Source organism: Nilaparvata lugens, chromosome 11, assembly GCF_014356525.2.
Source record: "Nilaparvata lugens isolate BPH chromosome 11, ASM1435652v1, whole genome shotgun sequence".
In the NCBI taxonomy this organism is placed as follows: Eukaryota; Metazoa; Arthropoda; class Insecta; order Hemiptera; family Delphacidae; genus Nilaparvata; species Nilaparvata lugens.
The window spans coordinates 39,178,581-39,191,887 of record NC_052514.1 but is presented as its reverse complement, the minus strand read 5'-3'; the positions used below and the strand labels follow the sequence as shown (position 1 = coordinate 39,191,887).

At 35.4% G+C, this 13,307-nt stretch overlaps 1 protein-coding gene across 1 annotated transcript in view; it reads left to right on the top strand.

Moving 5' to 3' along the window:
- The window catches only part of LOC120353693 (endocuticle structural glycoprotein SgAbd-9-like), a 31,401-nt gene that overhangs the window by 17,439 nt on the left and 655 nt on the right, over window positions 1-13,307 (top strand). Inside the window, exons 2-3 of the mRNA XM_039438415.1 lie at window positions 8,171-8,316; window positions 11,408-11,557. Of these exons, the coding sequence (XP_039294349.1) occupies window positions 8,171-8,316; window positions 11,408-11,557 (296 nt within the window). The remainder of the gene's footprint in view (window positions 1-8,170; window positions 8,317-11,407; window positions 11,558-13,307) is intronic.

Here is a 13,307-nt window from a genome sequence, read left to right as displayed (position 1 = left end):
GATTTCTGGGTCAATCTTTGATGAAACCTCCATTGAAATTCTGAGTCAATCTCCGATTTAATATGAGTTTGTGACACAAAAACTTTGCTAATTTCTTCCTTCAAGGAGGATTCACTATGGCGATATTCATTTAATACTGTCAGTATTGGTAGGATGGTGAACATTGATGTCATTTAACAAGGGATGCTGACAAATTGGCTTGAATCTCACTGTATATCATTCCAACTTGTCCAAATTCGACAAACAGCTTGTCACATAAAAATTTCAAACATTGGAAGCATATTTTTCAACTGATTCACGGCAGGTCACAGGTCAATTATTCATTCATTCATTGAAAGGTCACCCGTTTTTTTTCAACACTGCCGCTTCTTCTTCTCCTTCTTCTTCGTTTTCTTCCTCCTCTCCTCGGTCTTCTTTTTGATCACCACATTTCTCCTTTTTTCTTCTCATTCTCTCTCCTTCCCCTTCCCCAATTATCCATCATTCAAAGATATTATGAAGATATTCTATCTTTCAATCAATATTTTCCCGATTCATCATTTTCTTATCTCACTTTACTAGTGTTTCATCTACTTCAACTTCCTCATCTTATTTTCTTCTGTATCTTCTTCATCAGCATTTTTTTGTGTATTTATCTTTATCTCTATCTATTCACCCCACTATATTCATCATTTTTTCCAACTTCATCTATTAGTTCTTTCTCCTTCGTCATCTTATCCTCAACATCTTCCTCTTTATTCATATCCTCCTCCTCCTCTTCCTCCTCCTCCTCCTTTCCCTACACCTCCTCTTACTCCTTCTTCTTCTCCTCCTCCTCATCCTCTTCCTCCCCCTCCTCTTCCTCCTTCTCCTTCTCCTTTTCATCCTCCTCCTCTCTTCTTCTCATCTTCACCTCATTTTCTTCATCTCTTCTTCCCTCAACTTCTTTCTCATATTCTCCACTATTCGTCATCTCCTCCTCCTCCTCCCCCATTCTCATTACACCTACCCGCTTCATTTCTTCCCCATCATTCAATCCTCCTTCCTTCTTTTTTCTCTCTCTTTCATCTTCTCCTCTCAATTCGTTCCTCATTTTTTGTTCTTTCTCTTTTTTACTATTCTCTTCCTCTTTCTTTTTTGTCTTCTTCTTCATTATTTTTCTCACTTCCTATTTTTCTATCTTTTTTCTTCTATTCTTTCTTTCTATTGTTCTCCTTCTTGTTCTTACTTCTCCTTTTGTATTTTCTCCTCTATCTTCTTCTCTTTTCTCTTCCCCTTCCTTCTCCTTGATCTTCCCAGCAATTCCTTCTTCTTAATTCATTCTTCCAACAATTCCTTCCTTGCTATCTTTTTTCTTCTATTCTCTCTTCCTATTCTTCTCCTTCTTGTTCTTACTTCTTCTCCTTCCGTATTTTCTCCTCTATCTTCTCTCTTTTCTACCCCCTCCTTTTCTGTCTTCCTTCTCCTTGATCTTCCCAACAATTCCTTCTCCTTACTCCTCATCTCTTTTTATCTACTCTCTTCTTCACTCTTTTCCTTCTTTTCCCTACTCATTTTCATTTCTCCTTTTTTTATCTTCATCTTGTCCTCATTTTTCTCCTTCTTCTCCTCTCCATCCCTCATCTTCTTCTCATTTTCTCCTCTCCCATCTTCACTCTCCACCATTCGTCATCTTCTCTTTTCTCCTATCTCATCTTCTTACAGCAAGCTTCTTTCCCATTCGCATCAATACATTCATTCAGCATAACAAATATTATTACTTCATCTCACAGATGAAGGTTACAAAGTCAAGTCAGTGCGTAGAAGAAATCATAATAAATATGACAAACAACTTTTCATCGTAGACAACTTCCCGATTATCATCATCATAATTCTTCGGATCACGCTTTTATCTCAGGTTTTAGTTGATAATAGATCTAGTGATGATCTAGTAATGTATTCATAGCCTCTGGTTGGTCAATTCGATTATAATGAGATACTTCTATAGGAAATCAAATGCTGTTTGTTCTCTCCCAAACATTAATTTGATTCTTAGCTCGTGTATTTTAATGGAATAAAATATCTTAACCCTACAGAGACACACTTACTTTATGCTAATACAGTAGACACACTGAGGTGTTGAACACCCCAATTTAATTTTGCATTTTTCTTTGAAAAATATGAAAAAGCTAGTACTTGGACCATACTTCATCATTTCTTAATCATTTTTGTTCCAAGTGCATACAGAAATCGAAAGTGAAGCACTGCTTATCAATATTTATACTAATTTTAAAAGTACTTATGTTCCGCCTAAGTGTTGGAGCTCCTAATCCGGTTTGAACGAATGGCTTGATCATTGCCAATGACAACTTCATCAAAAACTCACGTCTCTTCATTTTATTGTTTTGAATCTCAAGTTGTAGAGTATCATAGCATTCATTCCAATCTGATCCATCATCCCATACCACATTCGTTGTGACAATACAAGTAAATCTTTGTAATAAAAGTGTTTGATAAAAGTCCTACGTAAAAGACACTCTGGGGTGTTAGACACCCCAAACGAAGAACAAGATGAGCTGGTGACCTTGTAGAATGCTATTACTGACTGGAAGTGGTAGAGAGTAGTTGACAATACTACAAACCGAATTTAGACTGGGCATAAATTCCCATCTGTTTGATATTGTCAACTGCAGAACAGAAAAAAAATCCCTGGGGTGTGAAACACCCCAGTGTGTCTCTTTAGGGTTAATCGCATAATGCGTGCGTCAGTAGAAAATAAAATGTATTTGTCATAAATGAGTGAATAAAAATGATCAACAAATTTATAAATCAACGAGTTGAATTCTTACAATAACTCAAGTTTCATAAACTGTCAAAATTTCACATTTTTTGGATTTTCCAAGCCTCATAATGCTGTCTACAGACTGATAAACCTTTAATTCAGAAAACGTTCAGCTCCGGTGTAATTTCAAAATTGAATAAACTAATTGAGTAAGTTATGCAAGGAGAGAGACTATCAGTGAAGATTCATTCAATGTTGTGGGCAGTGCAGAGTCTGCTTGTAACCTCACTCAGCATTTCTAGGTCAACAAGCAAGGTAATGATCAGATCCGAGATATTGAATAAATTATTACTCAATTAACGAACAATCTTTTGTTGGAGACTTGCAGGATATGAGAGAGATTCAGATTCAGATAGAGAGAGATAGATTCAGAGAGAGAGAGAGTGAGAGAGAGATTGTGTGTGTGAGAGAGAGAGTGAGAGAGAGAGCTGTTTTTTTTAGTTGTCTTGAGTTTTTAGTTCCTCACATATTTTTGCTACTCTATTGACTACTGTTGTAGGTTTGATTGTTTTTTTCTGTAGGATTAATGTTTCTCATTTCGCATCTCAAAGGTAAATTTTAGATATTCAATTTCTTTCATCAATGTTATTAGATTAGCTACTTCATTCAATTTAACTCCAAATCAATTGAACAAATCTACATATAGGCTGATCTATTGATTCTGCTTGACTCCTATTATCAGTTGCTAAGCAGCCAAAGCGTGCTTGAATGAGAACATTCTTATGAATTGTTCATATAACCGCTCCTCAGTAATGTTGAAGTAAATCTATGAAGTGAACTTGAGAGCTTCTTATTTATATAGTGATATCGTGGCACCGAGCTTCGCTCGTTATTTATTTATTGACTTTTGATAAACCGAACAAAATTCTTAAAAATGATTGGGGAAGTACTACAGGCACAGCCCAAAACTGTTTCTTACCCGAATTTTGATTTATAAATAGTCCAGAAAGTAGTTTATGTTACATACGCTTGAATTCAGTTTCAATATTTTCTGTTCAAACATTTGAAAACAAAAAAAATATAACTTAGATTATATACAGAGCAAATTGAATAACAAAATAACACTCACTAATCACTTGAAATTGTCAAATAATGATCAACTTTGAAAATTATTATATACTCTAGATTAGGATTATCATGTCATGTCAACAAATCAGATTAATTATGTTGATCAAATCGGATGTAATAATAATAATAATAATAATAATAATAATAATAATAATAATAATATATAATAATAATAATAATATAATAATAATAATAATAATAATAATAATATAATAATAATAATAATAATCGGATGTAATAATCTTGTCTAGCTAGATGTAATAATTTCTCGCTGATTTATTATGATAACACAGCTGGAAATAATCCTGTCTCTCTCCCACACAGGCACACGCATCTTCTGTTATCGAGAGACGACGAAATTATCATCTGTTCTCCAAAGATTGATTATCCTTTTAATGTGGCTCAGCGAGTTTCCAAAGAATGAGACCTTGTGCAATCGAATCATTATATCATAAACCCACTAAGTTCCAAATTCCGTGAAAATCGTTAGAGCCGTTTTCGAGATCCGTTGAACATAAATAACCAGATATAAAAATGACCAGATATATAAATACAGAAATTGCTCGCTTAATATAATAGGATTATTAACTTTATATAGTACAAATTTCGTGAAAATCGTTAGAGCCGTTTCCGAGATCCGTTGAACATAAATAACCAGATATATAAATACAGAAATTGCTCGCTTAATATAATAGGATTATTAACTTTATATAGAACAAATTTCGTGAAAATCGTTAGAGCCGTTTTCGAGATCCGTTGAACATAAATAACCAGATATAAAAATGACCAGATATATAAATACAGAAATTGCTCGCTTAATATAATAGGATTATTAACTTCATATAGTACAAATTTCGTGAAAATCGTTAGAGCCGTTTTCGAGATCCGTTGAACATAAATAACCAGATATAAAAATGACCAGATATATAAATACAGAAATTGCTCGCTTAATATAATAGGATTATTAACTGTATTTACGAATATTATCATATTCATCAAACTCTATTGTATTATTGTTGTGTAGTGGGTAAAGTAAAATTACCTTTAAAATGATGGGACCTTAAAGATTCCCTCAGAACAAGTTGAAAGGGAAACTTTCCACACAAAATATTTTAATGATGAAAATGAGAATGAAAAAATTCTCTCTTAGGCGGAGTTTGGACTTTTAAGTCCTCTCTACCACTCAACCTCACAACATTCTTATGATGTAGTCTACTCTGAAGAGACTCTCACTATAGGCTAGCAGATGTAACAAAAATTGCATCATGAAAGCTATTTGTCCGTAGGTCATATCTACAAAACATAGATTATCATAATGATGATTGGAACGAATGAATCATAATGAAAGTGGAAATGAATATTGGATGAATCATAATGAATACGGGATGACCATGAACTGGCCAAAGCCTTTGTCTCCACGAGGATTCATTCATCAGCAAAGGAAACGACAAAATTCTTCTATTTGCTCTCCTATCGCGAGATCTTGAATCTTATCTTGATGCTATCTGCATTTGCCATTGTTTTTTCTCAACTAAAACGGCGGATGCAATCCTCATTCTGTCTCTGTCTTTTTGTGTTCTGTGTTATGAGGAGTGACGGAGAAAGTGTGATGATGGGGGTCAAGGTTGTAGGAGTGAAATTAGGTTTTTTCAAAGGTTGGGAGAAGATTTTTCCACAAATTTGTTAAGTGTGCTCAGTATTTCTCGTATTTTTGGAATATATTTTCACATGATCAGAATTTGATTCAGAGTAACGCACATAACCTACCTTCCAGACATTGGCTTACTACTATCAAAACGGAACAGTTTTGGGCTAGGCCTGTTGGTCCTTTTCCAATCATGTATATGGTTTGTGTATTGGATAATGTAAATGAATAATAGAATCTTGAAAAAAAATTCTCAGATCATATTTGTAATTTGTTCCAGATTGAAATAGGGCTGTAACCTGAGAAGTTGACTATCACATTTCTCAATTGAAATCATGATTAGTTTCAAGATAGTTTGATAAATTTGATATTCATTTAGTTCGAAATGGGCTTGACCGAGGCCGTCAGTGGGAGTTTCATAATAATGAAACAATTACTGAAAAATCCCACTGGCTACTATGGACTTTGAGGAAGGCTACTTGAGATTTGTCTGTTATATGATTGTAGTTCTGATTTTTTAATATATTATTTGGGTACATAAGAGAAGTCCAGAACCAATTTTTCTATCCGATTACGAGATTTGACATAAATAGTTGAAAATGAGTCGAAAATACGAGTTTTTTGGGCCACTGTATCTAGCACAAGGAAATTTTGCATGAAGAAATTGGTTCAGGACTTCTCTTATGTACCCAAATAATATATTAAAAAATCAGAACTACAACATAAATTGCAAGCACACCCCCTTTTTCATGTCTATATTGACTGGACTAATCTCGCTACAGAGCAAAGCGAGAAAGAGATAGCGCTTTCGCGTCGTTGACAAGGATATCAAATACCATTGATAATAAAACACTTTATAACGCACTTTAGACGATTCTCTGTGTATAAGCTTGCAACGTAAACTTGATGCAGTGAGAATGTATACCATAGAGAAACAATAGCGTAAGTAGATATCCAATGGAATAGGACGTTTATGTCGCAACTTTTACTGCTATCTCAAGCCGATTACTGTCAATTATTGTCGATTTTTAATGTTTTGTTGGGGTGAGAGTGTATGAACATCACAGTATGAGAGACTAGGAGCTTCACGGGAAAGAACTACGTGAATTATCGGCTTGAGATAACAGTAAAAGTTGCGACATAAACGTCCTATACCATGGGATATCTACTTACGCTATTGTTTCTCTATGATGTATACACACTGAACGGCACAGTCTCCCACTTGTTTCTGTTTTGTCTAGAATAGGCACTCGCATATCTGAAATCTCGCAGACCTGAGACATTCCCAATAAGGGCATATCCTTTAGCATAAAAGTTGCAATGAATAAATGAAGAACTGCTCCAAGTTCAAGGATACTATCAGTTCTCTCACGCTTCTAGCAGTTCGTGATTTATTAGATGAGCCGTGAATCAATTTACTGTGAGATTCATTGTAAACTGCCGGTTTCCTTATACATTACATCAATGCTTTCCACTACAGTACATATTTAATGTACGCTGACAGTTTAGAGTGAATATAACTGAAGCACGCTTCCATCATCCAAACCGGATATTGCAATAATTTGCCCAGTTAGGTTATTCATAGCATAAGTGTATATTTGACCTGTAATTATTATGCTGTCAAGATCACTACGTTTCGAAAATAGCTTCAAATATTTTGTTTTATTTTTACAGTTGCCAATTACTCATTCAGTCATTTTTCTCACTCAGTACTCACTCTTTTTGTTGATTTTTATTCTGTAAACTGTTCCACTATAGTGAGGTCCAAGTTAAATGACAGTGAAAAAAAATGCATTCTCAATATTTAATTCCATCTGTAAACTGGTTGGTCGCTGTGGCTTCTTATAAAATGAGCGCTGCTATCCAGAGATTGTCAGTTTGGTGTAAGGGTAAGCATGCCTGACTAGCAATTGGGAGGTACTGGGTTCGATTCCCGGGCTGGCAACTAATTTTTGGATAGTAGTTCTCATGGAATTTCCATCTAGCTGTTAAACCTGTTGTCAATGTCTGCAGTAGCAGAAGTCTTCGGGGTGATTTGCAGCTTTTATTTAGGATTTTCGTTAATTAATAATTACAGTGAAAAAAGATAGGAAAAAAACGTTACAATAGGCTATAATAAATCTCAGTACTCTTTTTGAATTATTTTATCACAACAAATTATATTATTAATTTATTATAAATTATTTATTCATTTCAAATCACTTAAAAATGGCATGAATGTCCAAAACATGTAATAAGATAATTCATATTGAATGAAAAAGACTAAGAAATTGTCAAAAAACCACTGATTTATTGATAATTAGAAAGACCGGTTTCGGTTATTACACCATTGTCAATCTCTGATAAACAAGGAGTTTGCTATTATGGAGTTGGTAATATTATGACTAAACAAGGAGTTTATCAGAGATTGACAATGGTGTAATAACCGAAACCGGTCTTTCTAATTATAAATAGAACAGTGGTTTTTTGACAATTTCTTAGTCTTTTTCATTCAATATGAATAATTACCACAATATCAACTTCTCAACTACACAAAAAAGTAAGATAATTCAATTTGATTTGTATTTCTATTTATATTACAAGTAGTCCTATACAGAAAAGAGACGTGACAATATTACTATTTTGGTAATATTATGATTGAATTTTGTATGTTTCAGGTTGTTTTGGTAGCCAGCATGGCAGCTGTAGCTCTAGCCAGGCCACAAGCCCCCTTCCTGAGGCCAGGTGCCTACAGCCCAGGTGCCTTTGTGCCCATTCTCTCGCAGAACTACGATCTCAACCCTGATGGCTCATACACCTTCAGGTAATAATCCCACCATCTAACCCCATCTACAACTCGTTTCGTAATGTTTTTCTATTTCATGTATTCCTCTTCTTTTTCTTCATCTTCCGATGATACTTCTTCTCCTAACCCCCCCTTCTCCACCACCACCACTTCTATTCCTCCTCCCACTCTTCCGCCTCGCATTATCCTCCTTCTCCTTCAATATTCTTCTTGTTCTTCTCTTCCTCCTTCTTCTTCTTTTTCTTCTTCTTCATCTTTCCTTTTTCTTCTTCTCCTTCTGTTTTTTTTTCTTCTTCTTCTTTTGTTTCTTCTTCTTCTTCCTTTTCTTCTCCTTCTTCTTCTACTTTTTTCTTCTCCTTCATATTCTTCTGCACCTGCTCCTGCAACCTCTCCTTCTCCTTCTCACTTCTCACTCCTTCTCCTCCTTTTCCTCCACTTCTTCTCATTCATCTTATTTTTCTTCATGTTTTGCTGCTGTGGCTGCTGCTGCTCCTCCTCCATCTCTTCCTCCTCCTCTTCCTCCTGTCTGTTCATTTTTCTTCTTCTTCCTCTACTCACGCTTCTTCTCAGTTCCCTTATTCTGTCTTTTTTCCTCAATTATTCTCTCCTCCTTCTGACTTCTACTTATTCTTTTACTCCTCCTGTTTTTTCTTTATATATCTCCTTTTCCTTCTGTCTTTTTCTTCTTCTTTAATTCTTCTTCTTTTTCCTCTACTACTTTTTCTTTTCTTTTCTCCCGGTTTGATTCAATTTGATTAATAAATCCCATACAATTCATTCCAACTACCATAGCATTCATTTATATTTTTGATATCAAATGATATCTAAGAATGAGACTATATTAGGCGTTATCCAGGCGTTTTCAGAGTCGGCAGAGTGGGAAGTTCTCCGACTTGCTGATTGGGTTGGAGCCTGAAAAACGCTAAATACAGTATTGTCCTAATATTAAATATGAAGAAATAGAATATAAGAATCATAGAATCGTTTAAATTATATCAGAGACAAGAAAGTACTTATGCTTATCTTTTATCTATGAATATATCTACAATGTGGAATCAATTATTCACTATTCTAATTAGATATCTTCCACTTATTTCAATTAATTGTGTAAATTGCGTGCAACACGTTGCTTTTGATAAGATACGATAGAGGTTTGTTGCATCTGAGAAGATAGGCAAGGAGCAAGGATAGTGTATAGCTGTACTATTCTTATATACTATATTATACCATCTATATACAGTACTATTGTTGGGACCATCGAGCCGGTAACTGTACATCCCCACCAAAGCTCTGTTTGCCTGGTAGAGAGCTCATACTGTGTTCTGCTAAAAAGCCGTAACCACCACAGTCAAGCAGTTTGTATCCTATCGGAGGCAACACGTTGCTTTTTATGAGATACAAAAGCTGCTTGTGTGTATCTTTCCGTTGCAACACGTTGCCTTTGGAGAGATACAGAACAGCATCTGTTGCTTATGAGGAGATACACAAAGAGTGAGTCACTGCATGTGATGCAGAGCTCTGTTCGCCTGGTAGACGATTCAATTGTTTGGTGGCTAAAACCTCGTAACTCCAAAAGCTTCTTGTGTATCTTTTTGTTGCAACACGTTGCCTTTGAAGAGATACAGAACAGCATCTGTTGCTTATAAGGAGATACGCAAGGAGTGAGTAACTGCATCTCCTACAGAGCTATGTTCGCCTGGTAAAGAATTTGATTGTTTGGTGCTAAAAGGACGTAACTCCAAAAGCTTCTTATGTATCTTTCCGTTGCAACACGTTGCTGTTGAAGAGATACAGAACAGCATCTGTTGCTTATGAGGAGATACACAAAGAGTAAGTTACTGCATCTCCTGCAGAGCTCTGTTCGCCTGGTAGACGATTCAATTGTTTGGTGGCTAAAACCTCGTAACTCCAAAAGCTGCTTGTGTGTATCTTTCCGTTGCAACACGTTGCTTTTGAAGAGATACAGAACAGCATCTGTTGCTTATAAGGAGATACGCAAGGAGTGAGTCTCTGCATCTCCTACAAAGTTCTGTTCGCCTGGTAGACGATTCAATTGTTTGGTGGCTAAAACCTCGTAACTCCAAAAGCTTCTTGTGTATCTTTCCATTGCAACACGTTGCCTTTGAAGAGATACAGAACAGCATCTGTTGCTTATAAAGAGATACGCGAGGAGTGAGTAACTGCATCTCCTACAGAGCTATGTTCGCCTGGTACAGAATTTAACTGTTTGGTGCTAAAAGGACGTAACTCCAAAAGCTTCTTGTGTATCTTTACGTTGCAACACGTTGCCTTTGAAGAGATACGCAAGGAGTGAGTAACTGCATCTCCTACAGAGCAGCTTGTTGCTTCTGAAAGATACGCAAGTATCTTTATGCATCATCATCAAGTTATATATTATATCGTCTTGTCTCTTTTCACCATGACCTTCTTCTTCTTCCTCCCTCTTCTACAGTCACATTCTCTCTCTTCTACACTCTTGTACACTCTTCTACACTCTACACTTTTATAATCACACACCATCCTTTCTCTTCTCCTCTTTATCTCCTCTTCTTCTCTCCTCTTTTTCACCTTCTGCTTCACCTCTCTCCTCTTCTCTCATTTATCTCCTTTTTTTCTCTTCTTCACCGTCTTCACCTATCTCTTCTTCTCCTTTATCTCCTCTTCTTCACCTCTTCTTCACCTCTCTCCTCTTCTTCTTCCCCTCTCTCCTCTTCTCCTTTATCTCCTCTCCTTCACCTTCTTCTTCACCTCTCTCATCTTCTCCTTTATCTCCTCTTCTTCTCCTCTTCTTCACCTTCTTCTTCATCTCTCTCCTCTTCTATATCTCCTCTTCTTATCCTCTTCTTCACCTTCTTCTTCACCTCTCTCCTCTTTTCCTTTATTTCCTCTTCTTCTCCTCTTCTTCACCTTTCACCTCTTTTGCTTCACCACCTCTTCTTCATCTTCTTCTTCACCTCTCTCCTCTTCACCTTTGTCTCCTCTTCTTCACCTTCCTCTTCACCTTTCTCCTTTTCTTACTTGTCTCTTGAACAGATCAATCAGCGCCAACTAACTTTCTAAACTATCACGCTTTTTCTAAAAAATTATAATTTTTATGAATTTGTTACAGCTACCGTTCAGGAGACGGCAGCGCCAGAGATGAGTCAGGTGCCCTGCGTTATGTTGGTACCCCTGCTGAAGCTATGGCCGTTCAGGGCGCCTATGCTTACAACTCACCTGAAGGACCAGTTCAGGTCCAATATGTTGCTGACGAGCACGGGTGAGACCTTAATACAACAACCTTAGACCTTAGATCCAACAACAGCCAACAACAAACTTAGATATAACAACACAACCTTATCGGAAGATTTCTGCAACAAACCATATTTTATACTATCCTATATATACTATGATACTATCCTATCTACTGTATATACTATATCATAAGCAACAAACTACGGTGAGGTTTTATGTTATAATAGCAGTTTTGGTTTTGTTATCCTTGTCTATCCTGTTATAGCTACATACTATCCTATGTAGCTATATACTAACCAATAATATAGGTATATACTCTATCATAAGCAACAAACTACAGTTAGGTCCATGTTATAATGGTGTTGTTATCCTTGTCTATCATTCAACAAAGATGATAGCGCTATCCTTTTTTTATTTAGTATATTTCTTCTTCCTTGAGTAATTTCACTTTATGCAGAGAAGCTAACAGCAAACAACTCCACGCTTATTCATTTTGAAGCATTTAATTAATTAACTGAGCATTGAAATAAATATTTACTTGGAGACAAAATGTCTAAACTACAAGAGAGTTTAAATTTCCCCACACCCAGACTTGTTGTCTTTGTGGGGAATATTCACTATTTATCTAATGTTTCTGCTGCTGTGTTACTTTTTTTTGTGAATAAAGATCATTTGAATTTGAATTTGAATTTGAGTTGTAGAATGCCATAGAAGCATGCCTATTGAAGTGAACGATGATTGTACTACAGAGAATGAATGAGTCTATCAATTAACATTATTTATATAATTCTATATTATTAAATAATTAATAGTAATAATTTCCAAGTGAAGACCACAGGGGAAAAAGGATGAAGGTCCAAAATATAATTATTTTGAGAAACAGAGATTTTAAAGTTCAAAAACGCTATAACAATAAACCAAACATTAGCAGGATTTTTTCCACTGGTGAATGATGTGTACAGTATTATTGATGTACAAAATAAACAATTTTATCAGCTGTTATACTTGATATTTTCTTATTAAAATCACAAACAGTGATTGTAAGATCGCCAATTTTGCCTCCGCCGCCTCCTATGTTAGTTGGAGCAACGTAGGGTTTCTCAGGTGGAGTACAGTATTATAGCTGGGAGATGGCGCTAAAGGAATTCCATATCCCAACATATTAGCAGCTATGACTCGGAACTCATAAGTGGACCACGGCGATAGAACATTTTCAATCGTTGCCTCTTTACATCCATTGTAGCGGCTGATTTCATTAGCTGTGATATCTGCGCGAATGATATTTCAATCAATAGTATTTTGTCAGAACAGAAAAGATCAATGAAATAAACAGTAAAATCATACAAAAAGCTCACCATACTATATGCCTTGCCTACCAAAAAAATACAAAGAATAAGAGACGCCTTTATTGAAAATATGATTAAATGATAAATTCATAAATACTTTTTGTGTAGTTGAGAAGTTGATATTGTGGTAATTATTCATATTGAATGAAAAACACTAAGAAATTGTCAAAAAAACCACTGATTTATTGATAATTAGAAAGACCGGTTTCGGTTATTACACCATTGTCAATCTCTGATAAACTCAAGTGACTTGAGTTAGACAATGGTGTAATAACCGAAACCGGTCTTTCTAATTATCAATAAATCAGTGTTTTTTTGACAATTTCTTAGTGTTTTTCATTCAATAATTCATAAATACTATATCATTCTCAACTAGTTATTTACTATTTTGTAAAGGTTATCATTGTAAAAGATATTGATCAAATCTCT